At 42.9% G+C, this 25,398-nt stretch overlaps 1 protein-coding gene across 1 annotated transcript in view; it reads left to right on the forward strand.

Annotated features, from left to right (window-relative positions):
* The first annotated feature begins 1,491 nt into the window (after positions 1-1,491).
* The window catches only part of MYLIP (myosin regulatory light chain interacting protein), a 70,014-nt gene continuing 46,107 nt past the window's right edge, over positions 1,492-25,398 (forward strand). The window contains exons 1-2 of the mRNA XM_063923205.1: positions 1,492-1,820; positions 8,808-8,998. Of these exons, the coding sequence (XP_063779275.1) occupies positions 1,596-1,820; positions 8,808-8,998 (416 nt within the window). The 5' untranslated portion in view covers positions 1,492-1,595. The remainder of the gene's footprint in view (positions 1,821-8,807; positions 8,999-25,398) is intronic.

The raw sequence follows: 25,398 nt of genomic DNA on the forward strand, positions 1-25,398 counted from the left end.
ACAGGGGCGTGCAAGAGATGCTGTCGGTGGCCAGAAGAATAGCGGGCCACTTTCGGCATTCAGCCACCGCGTGCCGAAGACTGGAGCACCAGCAAACACTCCTGAACCTGCCCCGCCATCATCTGAAGCAAGAGGTGGTAACGAGGTGGAATTCAACCCTCTATATGCTTCAGAGGATGGAGGAGCAGAAAAAGGCCATTCAAGCCTATACAGCTATCTACGATATAGGCAAAGGAGGGGGAATGCACCTGACTCAAGCGCAGTGCAGAATGATTTCAACGTTGTGCAAGGTTCTGCAACCCTTTGAACTTGCCACACGTGAAGTCAGTTCAGGCACTGCCAGCCTGAGTCTGAGCTAAAACAGAGCGATTCCGCTAGGCATGTGGGACTTGTGGATGGAGCCCTTAATTCGCTTAACCAGGATTCACGGGTGGTCAATCTGTTGAAATCAGAGCACTACATTTTGGCCACAGTGCTCGATCCTAGATTTAAAACCTACGTTGTATCTCTCTTTCCGGCAGACAGAGGTTCAAAGACCTGCTGGTGAGAAAATTGTCAAGTCAAGCGGAACGTGACCTGTCAACAGCTCCTCCTTCACATTCTCCCGCAACTGGGGCTGCGAGGAAAAGGCTAAGAATTCCGAGCCCACCCACTGGCGGTGATGCAGGGCAGTCTGGAGCGAGTGCTAACATCTGGTCCGGACTGAAGGACCTGCCAACGATTAGTCCATGTTGACCTAATGCATTTCCACCATATGGGGTCAACCTATTGACTGTCGACCTATAGTCTGGATCCCCAACTGCACTGCATACACACCTATACAATCAATACCCGTTCACCTGATATTGGGAGACCGGGTTGACAATTGTATTGGTGTTTATTCTAACCAGCTTAAGTACAAATCTTCTCCCACAGCAACTACAGAATTGTATGATAGAATCAGGCCCAAAGCATATTATACAGCTGGAGTGCAAATATCCTAATTACCTGGGGTTTATAATTAAACATTTACTGAACACGAAAATCAGTCAAATGAAGTACAAACGACTGAGTTACATAAATTAGACAACATTTATGTAGGGTCAGAGGAAGGACAGCGACCTGATCACACCCAGCACTGATGTTGTTTGTCTCAGGGGTTTGCGGACCTAAAAAATGGACTATTTAGGAAAACTAATGTGCAATCCCCGGGCACAGCCCTCCGTAGCTGCTGCTGGACACTGTGTTACTCATGTCAGTGACATAGGGCTCACCTCCCCCTTACCAATACACCCCAGTGTGCAGGCAGCACGCAGCAGGGGTGATAATACATGACCACTCTGTCACCGCATAGCGCTTCATGTCAGTGTGAATGAGGACTAGTAGGGGAGGAGGAGGAGAGGCTGGCGGCGGCAGCTATAGGTAGGAGTGAGCCTGAGTTGCCCAGCTGCTAGTGAGCCAATGAGGGAGGGTGGGACGTGCATTATATGGGAGGGCGGGCCTACGTGTCTCTCAGACAGGGACCCTCGTCTCGGACCCTGAGTCCATTCCCCAGAGCAGAGAGGCTGCCACCGCCGCCACTATAAGCAGGCTGCATTCCGGGCTCCCTCATCTACATGCAGATATCTACAGGGAGCACACGGCTGGCAGCGAGGGCGCTCCCGGGTCCTGCGGCTTCTACAAAGGGGGACAAGAGCTCACCCAGCTTCTGTGCATTACAGCCCGACCTGGGAGAGCGCTACCCCGCTGCTGCCATGCTGTGCTATGTGACGAGGCCGGATGCGGTGGTCATGGAGGTGGAGGTAGATGCCAAAGCTAATGGAGAGGACTGCCTCAATCAGGTAAGCTATGCTGGTCCTCAGTGACTGACCCTCTGTAACATGCTGGTGCCAGCCTGGCGCTCTGTAACATCTGTGCTGCTGCCCTCTTCCTGATTGCGTCCTGTCTGTACAGCTATAGATGTCATATATGTTCAGTATCTATCAGATCCCCCCCTGCTGCTGCCGCCGCCAGGCAGACTGCAGCTCCCCGTACCTGGCGGAGCCGACGGGCTGCCCTCATGTCTGTGCCAGTCTGTACTGGGTGCTGTGGGCTCTGCGCTGGTTCCCCTATATGTACTGTAGAGGACTTTTCCCTATACGCAGTCCTCACCCACACAGTATGTGCCTCTGGCTGCAGTATGTGCCTCTGGCTCTCCTGGTGGAGTGTTAAAATAAGTTTACATATAGTTGTCGGGAACCTAGTAACATTTCTCTCCCCTCAAGGTTATGCCATGGGCACACTGATGCTCTTGATTTGGGTTGGTTACTGGTAAGCAGCAGTTACTGTAGTGTTGTTGTTTTTTTTTAATATATATATATATATATATATATATATATATATAAAATCTGCTCCTTTCACAAGTCGTTTGTTTTTGGGAAGGGATCCGGACTGAAAGTCGACAGTGTCTAGGTCGACCACTATTGGTCGACAGTAACTAGGTCGACAGGATGTCTAGGTCGACAGGGTCTTTAGGTCGACATGTTCTAGGTCGACAGGTCAAAAGGTCGACACGAGTTTTTCACAATTTTTTCTTTTTTTGAACCTTTTCATACTTAACGATCCACGTGGACTACGATTGGAACGGTAATCTGTGCCGAGCGAAGCGGTAGCGGAGCGAAGGCACCATGCCCAAAGCATGGCGAGCGAAGCGGTGCACTAATTGGGGTTCCCGGTCACTCTACGAAGAAAACTACACCAAAATAACATTAAAAACTCATGTCGACCTTTTGACCTGTCGACCTAGAATATGTCGTCCTAAATACCCTGTCGACCTAGTTACTGTCGACCAATAGTGGTCGACCTAGTTACTGTTGACTTTCAATACCACACCCTTTTGGGAAATGTCTATTGCTGTTACAGAAAAAAACAGGGCAGAGTGTAGTCTTTGGTTCTGTCTGAGAGAAGAGGTGCACAGATACTGTATATACACTTCGTGTCTGGCGCTAAAAAGGTTAATAGTCTGAGATGCATGGTTGTTTTATTATTATAGTCCCAGATTCCTGTGTGTTCTTGTTTCTTTTGTTTGCCTTATAATATGTGTGCAAAAAAAATAAAATAAAATACATATATATATATAATATATATATATATATATATATATATATATATATATATATATATATATATTTCTGCTACAGCAATGCGGCCAAGTTAATAAAATAAAAAACATTCCCAGAAGACGATAACAGTGTAAGCAGGATATCATGAAGTCATGTACAGCATGTGGCCTGTCATCAAGAAAGTACAGAACTGCTGTACTTCAGGCGTTCAACTGATCGAAAAGATTTATTTATTTATTTATTAACAGTTTCTTATATAGCGCAGCATATTCCGTTGCGCTTTACAACATGCAGGCTAAATTGTTGGCCTGTTTGTGCTGTGCAAATATCTTACTTCATGGTAGGTTTGTTCTTTGTTTTTGCTGTAGTTTATGGGAAACCTTCACAATGCTGTAGAAAAAATGACTTGGAATGTGACTTGTTATTGAGAACACAGTCTGCTCCTTTGTGAAGCGCCACTACCTTTTCTGAAGCTTAATAATAAGTAACCTGTTGAGACGGTAGCAGAATTATTTATTTTAATTACTTATTAACCGTTATTTACATAGCACATACACATTACAGCACTTTACAGAGAATATTCAGTCATTTACATTAGTTCATGCCCCAGTGAAGCCTACAATCTGTATCGCCTACTATAGGGGCATCCACTAAGATTTATTATTGTTTTATTATTATTTATTTTTCTTGCTGGTTTGTGAGAAACCAAATAATTTTTCTACAGTGTGGGAGGAAACCAGAGTAATCGCAAGAAACTCACAAACACAGGAAGAACATACAAACTTCACACTGATAGGGTCATGCTTGGGATCAAAACTTTGACCCCAGTGTGGTGAGGCAGCTATACGCATTACTGCATCACTATGATGCTATTTATTCCTGTAGGAATTGTACACCAGCTTAAACACGCATTTAGATATGAATTTCTATGTGGATGTAGTTAATCTAAGAAAGTCAGAAAAATGTTTAACTATGAGCCACGAACCTTAATGGTCTGCTACATATTTTATATTACTACTTTGTAGTCTAAGCTCCTTTTAAAGTACACAAAGCAACTGTGCAAACATCGTAATTATAACTTCACTGAAAGAGAAGAATAAAACAACTACTTCAGTTTTATTGTGCCATCCACCACCCCAGTCAACTTCACTGGTGACTTATATTGAAACTCAAAATATCTCCTGGTAATACAGGTTGAGTATCCCATATCCAAAATGCTTGGGACCAGAGGTATTTTGGATATCGGATTATTCCGTATTTTGGAATAATTGCATACCATAATGAGATATCATGGTGATGGGTCCCAAGTCTAAGCACAGAATGCATTTATGGTTCATATACACCTTATACACACAGCCTGAAGGTAATTTTAGCCAATATTTCTAATAACTTTGTGCATTAAACAAAGTGTGTGTACATTCACACAATTCATTTATGTTTCATATACACCTTATACACACAGCCTGAAGGTCATTTAATACAATATTTTTAATTATTTTGTGTATTAAACAAAGTTTGTGTACATTGAGCCATCAGAAAACAAAGGTTTCAATATCTCAGTCTCACTCAAAAAATTCCGTATTTCGGAATATTTGGATATGGGATACTCAACCTGTATATTGTACTAGAACAAAGTGGGAACATTTTATGTATATTTGGGAACACATTAATTCTTCTGTTTGACTCTTAATTAAATTGCAATATATGTGGCTTAATACGTGCATCACAATTACTAATCCCAGGGGCATAATATCATTATTACTACTATTATTACTATTATTATTATTATTATTATTAATAATAATATGTTGTACTAACCTTTTAATCACTATTGTGTTGTTAGACCAACATGGGTTTAGCTGAAAGCAGCCTTTTCACAGTTTATTATAGCAGACTATAGCACAGCAACTGTTTTTAACAAGCTGCTGTGAGCATAGTACATGGTACACAGCTTAAATGCATTTTAAGATGATGCAGTTGTCACAGAGTGAAACGGTCTTGCAATTTAAGCTGATGATTTTCCTGTTGATTTTTGCATAATGTAACATGTATTCCAAGGCAAACAGCAGCTGTTCACATTGTGAATTGGTTATCAAAGACTATCTTTAAACTGTCAGTTAGGTACATACTGGAGGTTATTGGCCTCTAATACTCCTTTAGATTCATGCCTTTATATTACAAACTACAGCAATACTTTATTTGATAAAGGGTTTATTTGCGCGTATGCTGAAAGGTTGAGCATGTGCCAAATGTTTATTTCAGGACTCACTGATAATGTGTCTGCTCTGGTCTTTCTGTGGTGGAGGAATAGTTTTCTGTTTTTGTTGTGTGGATACTACTTATTTGAGGAGCTTCAATAGCTAAAGAGACATGATGATCAAACTGGAATTTTTTGTATGCATAATCAATAATCACAGTAGGCAGCGTGATTCAATTAGCGTGGATTCACGCTGTATGGTGGTGTTATCCTCACAGCTTCAGGAGCTGTGAGGAAAAATCAGAGAGAAAATGGCATAAGTGGGGGTATGCGTAATCGGTGAGTTTCCACGCTGTAATCCTCATTTTAGGAGCAGGGAAAAAGCTATTTAATTGAATAACTTTTGCTTCGCCACACGGTAATTTCCTGACAGTTAGTTTTGGGGTAAATCTTGGGGCTAATTGAATATACCCAATAGTTTGAGGTCTGTTAACCCTAAAACAAAACAGAAGTTCTCGTTCTTGTTGTGTGAAGTTGTAGTTACATTTTCTGTGTGGCTAGTGTAAGCTATAATTCAGGAATTCTAAATGGAGAAAGTGGGTCATTGTCTTAAACTGGCTTACACTGCTACCTGGTCTGACGATCAAATGACCATATGAACGGTACATAATGGGATATATAATATCTCTATCTCTATATATCTATATCCCACACATACAACCCCATGGTCAGTCCAAAGTATTGTAGTTTTACCATGAAGTCTGTAACTGAGACAACTTTTATTTTAGGTTAACTGGAATTTTAAACATTGCTGTAAAGTGGTCATAGCAATCTATCAAACTTTGTGCAAAGGTTTTTTTATTTTTTTTAAATCAGTGTACCCATTGCTCTCGGAGTAGTCTACAGCCCGATTGCATGAACTGGGTTCATTGAGTTGTTGGAGTGAGAAATATGGCCAAGACCTAGGTAGTGTGCTAAATGATGATGATTATTATTATTATTATTATTATCCTATATTGATATGGTGCCACAAGGGATCTTCAGAGCCCAGTTAGAGTACATAATCAAACAAGTTAAACAAGGGATACAGGGGATGCAGTGAAACACCGCAGGACGGAATTCCGACCTCCGCTGGTTATTCCCACTCGGTTGGTGATTCCATACCACCAATCGAGTGGGAATATAACCTGTGGCGAGCGCAGCAAGCCCGCGAGGAGACTCGATGCCTTGCTGCTGGGATTCCACCAGATGGGATTCCACAGTTTGTATACTGATAGCCATCACCCAGTCTGTCAGTAAAACATACCGATTTTCAAGTACAGGGTATATAAACATACAGTGCCTTGTTAAAGTATTCACCCTCCTTGGCTTTTTACCTATTTTGTTACATTACAACCTGTAATTTAATGTGTTTTATGTAATGTATCTGCACAAAATAGGCTAAGTTGGTGAAGTGAAATGAGAAAAATGTATGTAAATTTTTTTTTTTTTTTGATAATTTTTTTTTTGAAAATAGTCATGTGCATATGTATTCACCCCCTTTGCTATGAAGCCCCTCAAACGTTCTGGTGTAACCAATTACCATCAGAAGTCACATAATTAGTGATATGAAGTCCACTTGTGTGCAATCTAAGTGTCACATGATCTGTCAGTATAAACACCCTTTTTCTGAAAGTCCCCAGAGGCCGCAACACCACTAAGCAAAAGGCATCACACCATGAAGACCAAGGAGCTCTCCAAACAAGTCGGGGACAAAGTTGTTGAGAGGTACAAGTCAGGGTTGGGTTATAAAAAAAAAAAAAAATCCTACTTTTTGATGATCCCCTGGAGCACCATCTAATCCATCATCTTCAAATGGAAAGAACATGGTACCACAACAAACCTGCCAAGAGAGGGCCGGCCACCAAAACTCACAGTCCGGGCAAGGAGGGCATTAATCAGAGAGGCAGCACAGAGACCAAAGGTAACCCTGAAGGAGCTGCAGAGTTCCACCGCAGAGACTGGTGTATTTGTGCATGTGACAGCAATAAGCCATTCACTCCATAGAGCTGGGCTTTATGGAAGAGTGGCCAGAAAAAAGCCACTACTTTGCGTTAAAAATAAGAAGGCACGTTTTGAGTTTGCCAAAAGGCATGTGGACGACTCTCCAAATGGAGGAAGGTGCTCTGGTCAAATGAGACTGAAATTTTACTTTTCGGCCACCAAGGAAAACGCTATGTCTGACGCAAACCTAACACCTCCCATCACCCCAAGAACACCATCCCCACAGTGAAACATGGTGGTGGCAGCATCATGCTGTGGGAATTTTTTTCAGCAGCAGGGACTGGGAAACTGTCTTGAGCAAAACCTGTTTCAGTCTGAATGTGATTTGAGACTGGGACGGAGGTTCACCTTCCAGTAGGACAATGACCCAAAGCATACTGCTAAAGCAACACTTGAGTGGTTTAAGGGGAAACATTGAAACGTGTTGGAATGGCCTAGTCAAAGCCCAGATCTCAATCCAATTGAGAATCAGTGGTCAGACTTAAAGATTGCTGTTCACAAGCGGAAACCTTCCAACATGAAGGAGTGGGGCAGATTTGCCTTGAGGAATGGGCAAAAATCCCAGTGGCAAGCTCATAGAGACTTATCCAAAGTGACTTGCAGCTGTAATTGCCGCAAAGTACTGACTTTAGGGGGGTGAATAGTTAAGCACGCTGAAGTTTTCTGTTATTTTATCCTATTTGTTGTTTGCTTCACAATAAAAAAAATAAAAATCTTCAAAGTTGTAGCCATGTTCTGTGAATGAAAATTATGCAAACCTTCAAACAATCCATTTTAGTTATAAGTTGTGAAGCAACAAAATATGAAAAATGCAAAGGGGGATGAATACTTTAGCAAAGCACTGTAGCTGTATCCGCAGATGACACTGAAATAAAGGTCCATACACACTGGGCGTTTTTGCCCAGCATGTATGAACAGCGATGATCGTTAACATCGCTGGGCTGAAAAGCGCTCCGTGCATACACACTGAGCGCTTTTCCCCGCTGCCCAGCGATGTCAGTGGGGGTGAGCGGCTTTCCATAGCAGGACACTATGGAAAGCCGCTCACCCCGCCGTTCATCTACTGGTAATACCAGTAGATGAACGGCGGCTGCCAGCGATGAAGCGGGAGTGCGCATCAGCACTCACAGCTCATCGTTTACTCATACACACTGGGCGGCTTTGAGCTGAAAGCAGCTCAAAGCACCAAAAGTGATCTGCTTTCAGCTCAAAATCGCCCAGTGTGTGTGGGCCTTTAGTATCAGAGTTGCAGAAAACAGAGATTTTGTACCGTCGAAGGGAGTATGGAGTAGAAGATAGTTTAAGTAAGAGAAAGAAAGGCACATGAGGGAGAGGAGCCTCTTTTCGTAAGAGCTGTTATAAAGATTTTTGGACATCTAGCATTTCAAATATTTCTCTTACGATTTATATTTGCCGCATTAGAAGAAAAAAAAATCTTAAGTTTAAACTTATACAATGTAATGACTGTCACTTTCTCTGTTTTCTAGGTGTGCAAACGGCTTGGCATTATTGAAGTGGATTACTTTGGTTTACAGTTCAGTGGTAATAAAGGAGAGAGTTTGTGGCTGAATCTGCGAAACCGAATATCTCAGCAGATGGGCAGCTTGGCTCCATTTAGAATGAAATTAAGAGTCAAGTTCTTTGTGGAACCTCATCTTATTCTCCAGGAGCAGACTAGGTAAGACCTGAAGGACTGATATAGCTAGGCAAGGTAGAAACTTTTATTTTTAAATGAAATAAACCTGTGTATGCTACTGATGTAATGTTAGTTTCATTGCTGGTTGTCCGTATTCTAAAACTGTGACAAGTGACTGTTTTACTTGGTATAATATATACTGCTCATTTTAATTTCATTTTTTTTTCTTTGTTCCTCTAGCTTATTTCTATTTTTTTTTTCCCCCTTATAGTCCTCTTTCTTTATTTTTTAGATGTCCATTGCTTTGCTGGTAACATTGACAGATTGCATTGGTTAGCTGATTGTAAATAAATACAGTGCAGGAAACTTTTCTAAGCCTGAAACAACAATGGTTCACAATACCTTGTACATACTGTATGCTATTCAGTGACTGTAATGCTCAATGTGAAATCACTTTTTCTGTTGGTTAAATTATTGGAAACCTTTTATTTTACTTAAGGTAGATGTTAAGGAAAATCAGTTTATTTTGCTTCTATTGCTGGAACAGAAGAAATTCTGCCCTGTAGTAACCTCATAACTGAGACTGTTATTATAGGTCATACAAACCACAAGTATAGCAGAACAGGAAACTCCCTCCCACTAAACTGCTCAGCTTTTTCTTTTCCAAGCTCCATGTGCCAGACGACTTTTTATGTTTGTTTATTAATGGATTTTTTATCGGAATGTATCTTAAAACATTGGGGTAAATTTACTAAGATGGGAGTTCTATTTAAGATGGGATGTTGCCCATAGCAACCAATCAGCTTTTACTTCTCATTTATCTAGCACCTTCTAGAAGATAATACCTGGAATCTGATTGGTTGCTATGCGCAACATCCCATCTTAAATAGAACTCCCATCTTAGTAAATTTACCCCATTGTTGCACCTACATGTCGGTCATTTTGGAATTCTTCATTTTTGAGAAAAGACCAACTTTATCTTTTTAAGAGTTACTTGCTTTTTGCTTACACAAGATGAACGCATTCTCAGCCTTTTTTAATAAATGTATGTATTCAGTGACATTTCTGAATTATTTAGAAAGTAGGAGTATGTTAGTAAATTTGTTATAAGCTTCATGGGTTTGTGTAAAGTATTTGTACTGTATAATTATACTGTCAGTTGGTGTTTGGGGTAAAGAGGTGAGGGGGGCTTATTTATGAAAGCTTGGAGAGAGATTAAGGGGGAGTATCCAATTAGCCACAGTTTATTACCGTAGCTAATTGTCCCACTGGAAGCTATCCAATTAGCCTCGTAAAGCCGCAACGGCTTATCAGGGATTTTGTTTCACCTTCCTCAGGCCAGTGAAACCAAATCCCCAGAAACAGCCCTGTTTTCATCTGAAAACGGGGCTGTTTCTCATGAAACACATTGGTCTCACTGAAGCTGTGTGTTTCTGGGAGACAATGTGTTTTTTACAGGTGACCAAATTGAATAGCCTGGGGGAAAAAAAGAAAAAACGGGTGAAACATCGGGAAAAATCTGAGTGTACCATGGACCACCGTAACGTCACTGTATAAAGTGCAAAAAGACTCATTTAATTTGCTACTACTGAAAGTTATCATAAAACATATGTACATTTAGAACTGTGGGCCTGATTCAGACCTGATGGCTGTTGTGCAGAATAGCACAGCGGGCGATTATCGAATGACTGTGTATGCACCGCAATGCACAGACGTGGCACCAAACAGCGACAGGATGGTGTGAAAATTTCAATCGCAAAGTGATTGACAGGAAGCGGACATCTGTGGGTGGCAACTGACAGTTTCCTTGGAGTGTCAAGAAAAACACAGGCGTTCCCAAGCGTTTTTTGGGAGGGTGTGTGACACCAGCTCCAGCCCCGATCAGCCTGTTTTTATTGCACTGTAGGGGTAAGTCCTGGGCTATGCATAGACTGCACAGTATAGAAAAATCATACAGTGGTGAGTGAGTTGCGAACGGATTTGCAGATGTCCGCTGTCTGGCGTAGTTTTCGTACGGCGTACACATGTATTCGCAAACTTACATGGGGCAGGTTTTCACTCTCCCTGGGCAGCGACTATCTGATGGCAGCCCTCTGCAAACTTGCAGCATAGCGATCAGGTTTGAATTAGGCCCTGTCACCGTAAGAACTGCAAACCATTTCTGATGTACACACTCCTAACCTTTTGTCTGTAAGTACCCGCTTTGTTGTGCAGCACATGGCTAAATATTTATTGAGCTTTGTTACTTTTGCAAGTCTCTTGGGGAAGTCACATGAATTTTCAATATGTGATGACATGGTGTAACAATGGGTCACTGACTCAGAGTAACCTCTCCTAATAGCTGGTAATGTATAATGTAGATTACTGTAAGAGGAAACGGCCTGGGTTGGCCAACAGTTCTTGTTTCTATGCAGAAAAGAAAGTGTTTCTTCTAGCACACAAAGTTGCACACTTGTTTTCTAAACCTTATAAAGCAAAACTAACATTGCATGTTTATACACCGCATAACTAAACAATTAAAATTTTGTGTGATATATATTTTTATTAAATATCTTTTGTTCTTAATAGAGGGGGGTGTGGGGGATGATGACATTATTTGCCTACACATATTAATGCTTTTAGAGCATATTGTAAGCTTCTCCATTACATAGGATAATGGTTTTTAGTCTCGGACATGTTTTTAATGTTTTTGATAGCTTCCTGTAAGTTATGACTGTTTGTGAGTGATCGCGCATGGGCTGCATTGTGCCTGCTGGTTTCCTACCACCTTGTGTGTGTGTATGTGTATATACAGTGTATATATAGTTTAATGGAGTGATGGATCTCCATGTCTGTGTATCATGGACGATTACAGCAGCCGATTGCATGTATGAATTGTTCAGTGTTGACCTTCCCTATATAAAGTAGGGTAAAGGTTACTACAGTATAGATAATAAGATTGTAATTGGAGAGCTCCGGGTGCACTGAGCTTTTCTCCTCCCTCTATTTTGGCAGCTGCTTATGTGTTTTTTACAAGCAGCAGTTGCTTTTGTTTAGACATTTTCCATATACGTACAGGAGTTAAATGTGGAAAGACACTTTTTTTTGAAGGCCGTATACCTGGTGGCATTCTCACAGGAAGGTGGCCAGATAGGGGATTTTGCAGGTTTGTGTGGTGATTGTAACACAAATATTTTAAAAACAAACACCAAAAATGCCATTTTCTCTTACGTCCTAGAGGATGCTGGGGACTCCGTAAGGACCATGGGGTATAGACGGGCTCCGCAGGAGATAGGGCACCTAAAAAGAACTTTGACTATCGGTGTGCACTGGCTCCTCCCTCTATGCCCCTCCTCCAGACCTCAGTTAGATCTTGTGCCCAGAGGAGAATGGGTGCACTGCAGAGAGCTCTCCAGAGTTTTCTGTGGAAAAAGAATTTTGTTAGGTTTTTTATTTTCAGGGAGTCCTGTTGGCAACAGGCTCCCTGCATCGTGGGGCCGAGGAGAGAGAAGCAGAGCTGGCTTGTAAAGTTGGGCACTGCTTCTAGGCTACTGGACACCATTCGCTCCAGAGGGAGTCGGAACACAGGTCTCACCTGGGGTTCGTCCCAGGAGCTGCGCCGCCACCGTCCTCCTCACAGATGCCGAAGATAGAAGCTGGGTGAGTATTGAGGAAAAGACTTCAGGCTGCAGAAGACATTCATGAGCTGCGCGCCATTGCTCCCAGTCACACACACAAAGCAGGCACTGAAGGGCGCAGGGGGGGGCGCCCTGGGCAGCAATAAACCTCGTTTTGGCCATAAATAAGGTGGATTAGGCTGGGGGACAGTAAATCCGCGGACCCCCGCCATTTTATTAATATATGATGAAGGGACCGAAGCCCGCCGTCGGTGGGCGGGGCTGATCCTCAGCACTCACCAGCGCCATTTTCTCCACAGAGGCTGCATGAGAAAACGCTGGCTCCCTGTTCTCTCCCCTGCTGAGCTTCACAGGTTGGAAAAAGGAGGAGGGGGGCACTTTGGCGACGCAGTGAGTGGAGATTACGATTATAAACATATAAAAGCGCTATCTGGTTGTATATTCCAGTGTTTTTAAGCGCTGGGTGTGTGCTGGCATACTCTATCTCTCTGTCTCTCCTAAGGGCCTGGTTGGGGTTTTATCCCTTATAGGTAAATCCCTGTGTGTGTGGGGTGTCGGTACGTGTGTGTCGACATGTCTGAGGCGGAAGGCTTCTCCAAGGAGGAGGTGGAGCAAATGAGTGGTGTGTCCCCTTCGGTTGTGCCGACTCCTGATTGGATGGACATGTGGCATACGTTGCATGCAAGTGTGGCATCTCTACATAAAAGGCTTGATAAGGCTGGTTTAGGGGGGACATCAGGCGGTCAATCCTCAGATTGGACCGACTCACAGGGCCCGTCGGGGTCTCAAAAGCGTACCTTAACACAAGACACTACTACCGACATGGATTCTGATTCCAGTGTCGACTATGACGTAGTAAAATTGCACCCTAGGGTGACTAAAACTATTCAGTGTATGATTGTGGCAATAAGGGATGTGTTGCATATTGTGGATGAACCCTCAGTCCCCGACACAAGGGTACACATGTTTAAGGAAAAGAAACAGATTATTAATTTTCCCACATCTCATGAATTAAATGAGTTCTTTGGAAAAGCTTGGGAGACTCCTGATAAGAGACCGCAGATCCCCAAAAGAATGTTTATGGCATACCCTTTCCCTAAGCAGGACAGGGAGATTGGGAATTACCCCGCTCTGTGGACAAGGCCCTGACGCGCTTATCCAAGAAAGTGGCGCTACCGTCTCCTGACACAGCGGCCCTTAAAGACCCAGCAGATCGCAGGCAAGAAACTACCTTAAAGGGTATTTATTCTCATACGGGTGCTGTGCTAAGACTGACGATTGCGTCGGCATGGGTGTGTAGCGCAATTGCAGCTTGGACAGATGAGTTGACAGATCAATTTGATACTATGGATAAGGAAACTATGGCCCTCATTCCGAGTCGTTCGCTCGGTATATTTCATCGCATCGCAGTGAAATTCCGCTTAGTACGCATGCGCAATATTCGCACTGCGACTGCGCCAAGTAATTTAACAATGAAGATAGTATTTTTACTCACGGCTTTTTCTTCGCTCCGGCGATCGTAATGTGATTGACAGGAAATGGGTGTTACTGGGCGGAAACACGGCGTTTCAGGGGCGTGTGGTTAAAAACGCTACCGTTTCCGGAAAAAACGCAGGAGTGGCCGGAGAAACGGAGGAGTGTCTGGGCGAACGCTGGGTGTGTTTATGACGTCAAACCAGGAACGACAAGCACTGAACTGATCGCAGATGCCGAGTAAGTCTGAAGCTACTCTGAAACTGCTAAGTAGTTTGTAATCGCAATATTGCGAATACATCGGTCGCAATTTTAAGAAGCTAAGATTCACTCCCAGTAGGCGGCGGCTTAGCGTGTGTAACTCTGCTAAAATCGCCTTGCGAGCGATCAACTCGGAATGAGGGCCTATATTCCTAACTCTAGCCCATATAAAAGACGCAGCCTTATTTATGAGGGATGCAAAGGGACATTGGATTGCTAGCTTCTAGGGCCAATGCCATGGCTATCTCAGCGAGAAGATCCTTATGGACTCGCCAATGGACAGGTGATGCGGATTCCAAGAAACATATGGAAGTACTACCCTATAAGGGGGATGTATTGTTCGGGGATGGGCTGACGGACCTGGTTTCCACAGCTACAGCAGGTAAATCAAATTTTTTATCATATATTCCCCAACAGCAAAAGAAAGTAACACCCTATCAGATGCAGTCCTTTCGGTCGCACAAGTCCAAAAGAGGTCGGGGATCCTCTTTCCTCGCCAGAGGTAAGGGCAGAGGCAAGAGAGCACCTGCTTCGGCAGGTGCCCAGGAACAAAAGTCCTCCCCGGCTGCTCCAAAACCCACAGCATGACGCTGGAGCTCCCCTGAGGGAGTCCGCACCGGTGGGGGCACGTCTTCGACTTTTCAGTCAGGCCTGGGTCAGTTCGGACCTGAATCCCTGGGTGTTGGAAATAGTGTCCCAGGGTTACAAATTGGAATTCGAGGAGGTGCCCCCGCACCGATTTTTCAAATCGGCCCTACCAGCTTCCACATCGGAAAGGGATGTAGTGTTAGCTGCAATTCAAACGCTGTGTATACAGCAACTGATAATCAAGGTTCCCCTGCACCAGCAGGGAAGAGGTTACTACTCAACCCTATTTGTGGTCCCGAAACCGGACGGTTCGGTCAGACCGATTTTGAATCTGAAATCCCTAAACCTGTACATAAAAAGATTCAAATTCAAAATGGAATCACTCAGAGCGATAATAGCCAACATGGAGGAGGGGGAGTTTATGGTGTCTCTGGACATAAAGGATGTGTACCTTCATGCCCCATATATGCCCCCCATCAGGAATACCTGAGATTCGCTGTACAGGATTGTCATTACCAATTTCAGACGTTGCCGTTTGGACTTTCCACGGCCCGAGGATTTTCACCAAAATAATGGCGGAAATGATGGTGCTCCTGCGCAAGCATGGAGTCACAATTATCCCATACTTGGACGATCTCCTGATAAAAGCGAGATCAAGGGAGAAATTGCTGAGCAGTGTGGCGCTTTCTCTGAGAGTGCTCCAGCAACACGGTTGGATTCTAAATCTACCAAAGTCACAGTTGATTCCGACAACTCGACTACCGTTCCTAGGTATGATATTGGATACGGAACAAATGAAGGTCTTTCTCCCAATAGAGAAGGCCCAAGACATCCAGAACATGGTCAGAGAACTGCTAAAACCAAAAAGGGTGTCAGGTCACCAATGCACTCGAGTTCTGGGAAAAATGGTGGCGGCCTACGAGGCCATTCCCTTCGGAAGGTTCCATGCACGGATTTTTCAATGGGACCTTCTGGACAAGTGGTCAGGGTCCCATCTGCACTTACATCGGAAAATAACTCTGTCCCCGGGAACCAGAGTGTCCCTCCTGTGGTGGTTGCAAAGTGCTCACCTGCTGGAGGGTCGCCGGTTCGGGATTCAGGACTGGATCCTGGTTACCACGGACGCGAGCCTCCGAGGATGGGGAGCGGTCACACAGGGAAAGACTTTTCAGGGTCTTTGGTCAGACCAGGAGTCCTGTCTACACATCAATGTGTCGGAACTCATGGCCATTTACAACGGCCTTCGACAAGTGGAGAGTTTTCTTCGAAACCTACCGGTTCTGATTCAATCAGACAATGTCACAGCAGTGGCTCATGTGAACCGCCAAGGCGGGACAAGAAGCAGAGTGGCGATGGCGGAAGCCACAAGGATTCTTCGCTGGGCGGAAAATCATGTAAGCGCTCTGTCGGCTGTCTTCATTCCGGGAGTAGACAACTGGGAAGCAGACTTCCTCAGCAGACACGATCTCCATCCAGGAGAGTGGGGACTTCATCAAGAAGTCTTTGCAGACGTAACACGTCTTTGGGGAACCCCTCAAATAGACATGATGGCGTCACGCCTCAACAAAAAACTTCGGAGGTATTGCGCAAGGTCTCGGGACCCTCAGGCAGTAGCAGTAGACGCACCGGTAACACCGTGGGTGTTCGAATCGGTCTACGTGTTTCCTCCTCTTCCTCTCATCACGAAAGTGTTGAGGATCATAAGACGAAGAAGAGTACAGACGATACTCGTTGTCCCAGACTGGCCTCAAAGGGCCTGGTACTCGGATCTACAAGAGATGCTCACAGGAGACCCCTGGCCTCTTCCTCTGAGGGAAGACCTGTTGCAGCAGGGGCCCTGTGTATTTCAAGACTTACCGCGGTTACGTTTGACGGCATGGCGGTTGAACGCAGAATCCTAGCAAAAAAGGGGATTCCGGAAGAGGTCATCCCTACTTTAATAAAGGCTAGGAAGGAGGTGACGATAAAACATTATCACCGTATCTGGCGAAAGTATGTGTCTTGGTGTGAGACCGAGAATGCACCTACGGAAGATTTTCATCTGGGTCGTTTTCTCCACTTCCTACAGACAGGAGTGGATATGGGCCTGAAATTAGGCTCGGTTAAGGTACAGATTTCGGCCCTCTCGATTTTCTTTCAGAAGGAATTGGCTTCTTTTCTAGAAGTCCAGACGTTTGTAAAGGGAGTGCTGCACATCCAGCCCCCTTTTGTGCCTCCAGTGGCACCATGGGACCTGAACGTGGTGTTGCAGTTCCTAAAATCACACTGGTTTGAACCGCTTAACAAGGTTGAGTTGAAATTTCTTACTTGGAAGGTGGTCATGTTGTTGGCCTTAGCATCAGCAAGGCGAGTGTCAGAATTGGCGGCTCTATCACACAAGAGCCCCTACTTGATTTTTCATGTGGATCGAGCTGAATTGAGGACACGTCCGCAATTTTTGCCTAAAGTGGTTTCTTCGTTCCATATGAATCAACCTATTGTGGTGCCTGTGGCTACCGGTGACCTGGAGGATTCCAGATCCCTAGACGTAGTCAGGGCCTTAAAGATTTATGTAGCCAGGACGGCTAGAATTAGGAAAACAGAGGCTCTGTTTGTCCTGTATGCGGCCAATAAGATTGGCGCTCCTGCTTCAAAGCAGACTATTGCTCGCTGGATCTGTAATACGATTCAGTAGGCTCACTCTACGGCTGGATTGCCGGTACCAAATTCGGTTAGAGCCCATTCCACTAGGAAGGTGGGCTCTTCTTGGGCGGCTGCCCGAGGCGTCTCGGCTTTACAACTTTGCCGAGCGGCGACTTGGTCGGGGTCAAACACTTTCGCTAAATTCTACAAGTTTGATACCCTGGCTGATGAGGACCTTGCGTTTGCTCAGTCGGTGCTGCAGAGTCATACGCACTCTCCTGCCCGATTGGATGCTTTGGTATAAACCCCATGGTCCTTACGGAGTCCCCAGCATCCTCTAGGACGTAAGAGAAAATAAGATTTTAAACCTACCGGTAAATCTATTTCTCCTAGTCCGTAGAGGATGCTGGGCGCCCGTCCCAGTGTGGAAACTCTGCAAGACTTGTATATAGTTGTTGCTTACATAAGGGTTATGTTATAGTTGACATCGGTCTAGGACCGTTACTGTCGTTTTTGTTCATACTGTTAACTGGTTATGTATGTTCCAGGTTACATGGTATGATTGGTGTGAGCTGGTATGAATCTTGCCCTTGGATTGCTAAATCCTGCCTTGTATTGTCCATCTCCTCTGGGCACAGTTCTCTAACTGAGGTCTGGAGGAGGGGCATAGAGGGAGGAGCCAGTGCACACCCATAGTCAAAGTTCTTTTTAGGTGCCCTGTCTCCTGCGGAGCACGTCTATACCCCATGGTCCTTACGGAGTCCCCAGCATCCTCTACAGACTAGGAGAGATAGATTTACCGGTAGGTTTAAAATCTTATTATCTTGCGCTATTCAGAAATGACAGTTGTACCTCTAAAAAAGACCCTCTGTTAGAGTCCAAACACATAACATCCAATACAAAAACAGATTTAGAGAGCGCTCTAAATGGTATGCCCTAAGTTTCCCGACTGTCGAAATCCCGACAGCCATTGAAATACAGACGGTCGGAATCCTGACCGCTGGCCAGAATCCCCACTTGGGTGATTGTCCACACTACCACCCTAGGGAGAATAGAACCTTGTGGCGACCATATTTCGACCGGTATTACGTCAGTCTGGAAATCATACTGATCTCCCCCCCCCCCCCCCCCCCCCATAAATGTGATGGATCTCATATATATATATTTATATATATATATAATATATAATTTTCATAATTCTGCACTCCAGGCTTTATTTTTTGATTCAAATCAGCCAGCCAGAGCTCTTTGTCACTGCCGGAAGCCACATGCGCTCCACCACTGTGGAGTGCATCACGTGACCAGAAGTCAGACCCAAATGTGGCATACCGTAAATCAAAGATACAACATAATAAGAAGTGCAAAATGCAAATAGTCGACAATAATTCCTTACAAGGGGACATTATTTAATTATAGTATATAAACCCCCAGATATTAAAGGTATAAATATCAAGGCCAAGTGCAATAGGCTATAGGCAAAAAGGGCTCGGGTAGATGTCGGCCATGTTGGAGAAGGGCAGAAGCTGTTTTATAAACCCAGGACAAAAAAACATTATCAGTTTTGCTGCAAAAAAAGGGGTTCTGTAAGACATACCCCACATAACAGACATAGTGAAAGAAGACAGAAACATATAGGATCACAATTGATGATAACCTAAAAACATAACCTACAAAAAGGCCACCATATGGTCCATATAAAAAATAGAAATTGGTTAAAAAATTGCACTTGACGCCACAGACGCAAAAAATAGGAGTCTCCCTTTTTTTTTTTTTTTATAGTCTACCGTTAAAAAATGTTATATGGATTGTGCTCGTTTACGCCTCTCGGTGCTAGGGTATTCAGCTGGTAGAACCATCGAATCTTGCTTTGGCGCAGCAGTTTTTCTCGATCACTGCCACGTGGAAGGACGGGGATATGATCAATAAACATGCATTTAAGGCTGGAGACAGTGTCCTTCTAATAAAAAAAATGTTTAGCCACCTGTTTGTCAGAATCTTTAGTGGGGAGAGCATTGCGTATTGAATAGCAGTGATTTGCCATTTGATCCCTGAAACAGCGTGTCGTCATACGTACATAGTAATAGCCACCAAGGCAAACGATAATATAGATGACGAAATACATCTTGCAACGTAACTGATGACGAATATATATCTTCCTTCCACTATGTGGATGTGCAAAGTACGTTCCGGTCATCATGGACCTGCAGGTCACACAGTTTGGGCATCTGTAGCAGCCAACCTAGCATTTAGGCAGCCATTGTCCTGAGTTCTCTTCAGGCTGTAGCATAGGGCGCATTAGCAACTGCTTCAGATTCGTCCCTTTCCAATACGCGCACATTGGCGTTTGAACTAATATATTCAAATGCAGGGTCAGTTGAGATAATCGACCAATGTTTTTTCTTTAAAAGTTTTCTCAGTCCGCATAGAAGCAGTATCATAGGTTGACGTAAAGATCATTCTTTTGTGAGCGATTTATCGTTTAGGTAGATCAACCTGCTGTGAGTGCCTGCGTCTAGCCTTAGATAGACATCTGGAAATGGTCTTCTGGGTATAACCTCGGTCCAAAAATCTATTCACCATTTCGTCAATCTGAATTTCGGTATTTGTCTGGGATGTATTATACCTTAAGTCGCACATAAATTGTGAGATCGGAAGGCTCTCTTTCAAGGTACAAGGGTGGTGACTCTTAGCAGGCAGGATGGTATTACAATCCGTTTCCTTTCTAAACCACATAGAGGTCAGCCGAAAAAGCATCCAAAAATGTAAAACATCTTGGGCTTTCTGATAAGTAAAGCTTATTGGGCTGTCGAGTGCATTTTAAGACCTCAACCATCTCCCTAAACTCTGCATCTGTATCCCCTCTCCCCCCCCCCCCCAAAAAAAAAAAAAAACAACATCAAAAAAAACAAAAGACAAATCATCACTATAGCTTCTAAAATAATAAATGCTGTGTCCATATTTCGGCAATAGATGGGTATTTTCATATTGGTGCATGTACAGATTGGCGTATGAGGGCACCAAGTTCGACCCCATTGCCATTCCTGAGACTTGTGGGAAAAAATATTTTCCATAGGTGAAGTAATAGTCAATACCAGGTTTGCCAGTTCCAAAAGGAACCCAGTTGGAGGGACGCTATGAGACAATCCACTCAGTGCTTCTCTCATTGCATCCAAACCCACTTTGTGTGGGATCACAGTGTAGAGTGACTGTACGTCCATAGATGCTAACCATACATTGGTCAGGATTTTACCTAATAGACTCAATTTCTTTAAAAAGTCTGGGGTATCCCTAATGTAACTATGCATCTTCTGGACATAAGGTTGTAAAAAGCTGTCAACAAATACTGCCAACAGTTGGAGGGTAGAGCCCATGGCAGAGATTACAGGACAACCCGTTGGGCTTTCTAAGGGTTTTTTTTTTAATGAATTTAAGGGAGCGTATGCAAGAGGGGACAAATAGGGTGCTCGACCTTGAGAAAACAAGGAATTTTTGTATCCAGCCACTGCTGTTGAACTCCCAGATCAATTCTGCGATCAAGAACCTTTTTGGTGGTATACATAGGGTCGACCTGAAGCTTAAGATATGTTTCAGTGTCTGACAACTGTCGACAGATTTCGCGGTTGTAGGCATGCCAATCCTGCAAACATTTTTATATATATATATATATATATATATATATATATATATATATATATATATATATATACTGCTCAAAAAAATGAAGGGAACACTAAAATAACACACTACTGAGCCTCATTTTGACTTGTTTTAAGGACATTACATCAAAGTTGGATCAGCCTGTAGTGTGTTTTTCCACTTTAATTTTGAGGGTGACTCCAAATCCAGACCTCCATGGGTTAATAAATTTGATTTCCATTGATAATTTTTGTGTGATTTTGTTGTCAGAACATTCAACTATGTAAAGAACAAAGTATTTAAGAAGAATATTTCATTCATTCAGATCTAGGATGTGTTATTTTAGTGATCCCTTTATTTTTTTGAGCAGTGTATGTGTATGTATATGTGTGTATGTATGTGTGTGTGTGTGTATATATATATATATATATATATATATATATATATATATATATATATATATATATATATATATTTGTAATGCCCGGCACTCTTGGTCCTTCCTGGGTCACTGGGTCAATAGCCTGAGTGCCCTCCGTTATGTGGTCAGATCATAGCAAGAACAAAACGGCGTCACTCCAGGTCTTGTGCAAAATTCAATGTTTAAATCAAAAATCACAGTGTCATGTCCAACGTTTCGGGCCCGTAGCCCCTTTGTCAAGGAGTAATGTCTTAGCCTACATAATATTATATTTCTTGTGACAAGGATCACAAACACGGAGACTCGGGTGAACATTTTCGGTGTTTATTTTCAACAGCAGGTCACCAAATAGCAAGTTAAATCCATATGCACTCGGTATTACAGGCAGTAGCATACAGGCACTCTCAGCATAGCAGACTCCCTTGATAGGCTCCAGTGGTCCCTAGTCTAACCCACACAATCCGCCCTATCACTTGGGTAGCTATTCCACCGTCAAGAGCAAGGTGACTCTGCCCTGGAAACCCTTATATCAGGAGACCCCAGGTGCTGCTGATCACACACCTGGGATTCTGCTACTGCTTCCAAAACCTGGCCTGGATTCTCCACATTACTCTGCCACATTTATTTATTATACAATCCGGTACTCTCCTGTAAGCCACAACAATAACCTGCCAGAGGCGGCACTCCCGGACTCCGTACTTGGTGAAAAACAAAGTGCTTTACTTCAACGTTTCGGTGTGTGTGTGTGTGTGTGTGTGTGTGTGTGTGTGTGTGTGTGTATATATATATTAAATCTGCTCCTTTCATAAGTCGTTTTGTTGACTGAAAGTCGACAGTAACTAGGTCGACAATGTCTAGGTCGACCACTATTGGTAGACAGTAACTAGGTCGACAGGGTGTCTAGGTCGACAGGTTCTTTAGGTCGACATGTTCTAGGTCGACAGGTCAAAACACACACACAATCACAAAAGACGAGGCGGTACTCGGAGACTCTGCAACAACGTGTATTCAGAAAAATGTGCAATCAACGTTTCAGGGACCAGTTCCCCTTCTTCTTCCTGAAGAAGAGAAACTGGTCCCCGAAACGTTGATTACACATTTTTCCGAATACACGTTGTTGCAGAGTCTCCGAGTGCCGCCTCGTCTTTTGTGATTGTCCATATCAGAGGGGAGACCCTCGGTAGGGGAGGGCACCGGAGCAAGACGTATTCCATAGAGGATAACCAGAGTGCCGGGGCAACTGCTCAGGTAATATATATCTCTATCTCTATCTCTATCTCTATCTCTCATAGTCTGTAGGGCAGCACACCTTTTATGAAATGATGGTCCCGGTGCCAGCCATAGAACTTCCCCAGCCAGGAGTCCAAGTACACCGCAAATAGTATCGGCAGCACACGGTAAATAACGACACAAGGAGTCAGGATAAACTGCAGTTTATTATTTGATATATATATATTACAGAAAGTTCAGCACTCACCATAGCAAGCTCACTTATCCTCACAACAGCAATAAATAAATTATTAATTTTTGAGACTTTGTGATAGTGTAGGACCTGCAAGAAGGTGGGATACCTTGGCGAGCGGTTTGCAGGCTTCCGTGCATTGGCCAGTTCACTAATTAAACCCCCATCATTTATTTATTGATGTTGTGAGGATAAGTGAGCTTGCTATGGTGAGTGCTGAACTTTCTGTTTGTATATATTCGGGTAGCTGGCCATGGGCTGCATGCACCCCACCCTATGAGTGGTGAGTGCATACATTGCACCCCGCTCCCGGGGTGGCGAGTGCTGTGGTTTTCTATATGTGTGTGTGTATATGTATATATACATATATCCACGTAATTACCGGCACTCAGTACCTCTGAAGTTCTATTGCCCCAGTGCCCTCCTGTACCAAACGGTATACACAGTCCATCACAAAACGGCGGGACTTACTCATCGTGAGAGAAAGGAAGAGACTGAACTCAAATCCAGTCTCTTCCTTTTTCTTACGATGAGTAAGTCCCGCTGAGTGCCGCCGTTTTGTGATTGACTAATATATATATATATGTATATAATGTATGTATGTGTGTGTATATATGTGTGTGTATATAATGTGTGTGTGTGTGTGTGTGTATGTATGTAGAAGGGGGGATAAGGGTTTCAGCGACCAACAGTGTCTGATAAATATGAGGAGACTTGATGGATACGTATAAAATAATAGAGCATTTATTTATATAATATAAAAATGTAATTAATTGATTCAATATAAAAATAACTAATGAATTAATATCAGGGTGGGTTAAAAGCCGAAGAGCTAATACAAAATAAAAGGTCAGCTAAAAAAAAACCTAGATAAATGGCATATAATAAAAGACAATAAAAAATTAAATATCGGATAAAAGAGTGCTGCTTATCTTTCAAAGTGGAGAGTCAATTGAGGTACACTCAACGCGTTTCGTCACTCAGACTTCATCTGGGTGTACCTCAATTGACTCTCCACTTTGAAAGATAAGCAGCACTCTTTTATCCGATATTTAATTTTTTATTATCTTTTATTATATGCCATTTATCTAGTTTTTTTTTTTTTTTTTTTTTTTTTTTTTTTTTTTTAGCTGACCTTTTATTTTGTATTAGCTCTTCGGCTTTTAACCCACCCTGATATTAATTAATTAGTTATTTTTATATTGAATCAATTAATTCAATTTTTATATTATATAAATAAATGTTCTATTATTTTATACGTATCCATCAAGTCTCCTCATATTTATATCTTATTTTACCAGACACTGTTGGTCGCTGAAACCCTTATCCCCCCTTCTACATACCCCAATCGAGGCAGTTTATCCCTGCCTAATACTTAAGGGTTAGCTGACGCCTTGTATTACTTAAGGAGTGTCTGAATTTGTTGCATTTATATCACTTTATTTGTTCTATTACTCACACACCTGTGGCGCCATACTTCCACTACCCAAATAAATAAATATATATATATATATATATATATATATATATATATATATATTAATCTATCCCAATAGTTTCCTTAATACAGAAGGTCTTCCAGAAGTAGTTGTATTCTTAATATATGACGCCATACATTCCCTTATTCTTGAATTTATTTGACACCAGAACATTAGACTTTAGAAAAAATACAACATTTTAAAATTAGAAAAGTTTAATATACATGTCTGCCATCAGGGATGGATATTGCTCTGATAAATCTTTGGTGGCAGAATTTGTAGATGATCAGAAATCCAGATGAAAAGATTAATAACGCATTTGAATCCTACACGTTTCATCCTATGGACTTCATCAGGGGTTTATCAATACAACTTTAACAGATTTTTCCAGCATCAATACTGCAAATGAGATAATTTGTGAAATCAAGAATCCAAATCCCTGATGGATATAATTGTAGTACCTCAGATAAAACACCATAATGTACAGAGCCTGCATCCACTAGTGATTTCTCCAATGCAGCAAGATGTTCAAGTGCTTCCATAGCAGTAACTCATTAACACCGTTTTAGATTTGAGGTTTATTGTGCATACTGTAAGGCGATTACTTATTATGTCACTTTAAACATTTCTGTTTTAAAGTGCTGCATATTTTTTGCACTTTAGTTTTATACAGTAATTTATAGAGGCTGGAGGCCAACAAATGATTTTGAGACTGCTCACAATATATATGTATTTGGTAGCCTGGCACTCCACTAAAGTACTTAAATGCTCCGGTGCTCTCTGGAAGTTGGTAGGTAGGCAGCAGAGAAAACAGACAGCGGCACTCGGAGATTTGTAAAAAGCATTTGTATTATAATGGCATAGTGCTATACCAACGCTTCAGG

The sequence above is a fragment of the Pseudophryne corroboree genome, chromosome 5 (genome assembly GCF_028390025.1).
Source record: "Pseudophryne corroboree isolate aPseCor3 chromosome 5, aPseCor3.hap2, whole genome shotgun sequence".
NCBI classification, from domain to species: domain Eukaryota; kingdom Metazoa; phylum Chordata; class Amphibia; order Anura; family Myobatrachidae; genus Pseudophryne; species Pseudophryne corroboree.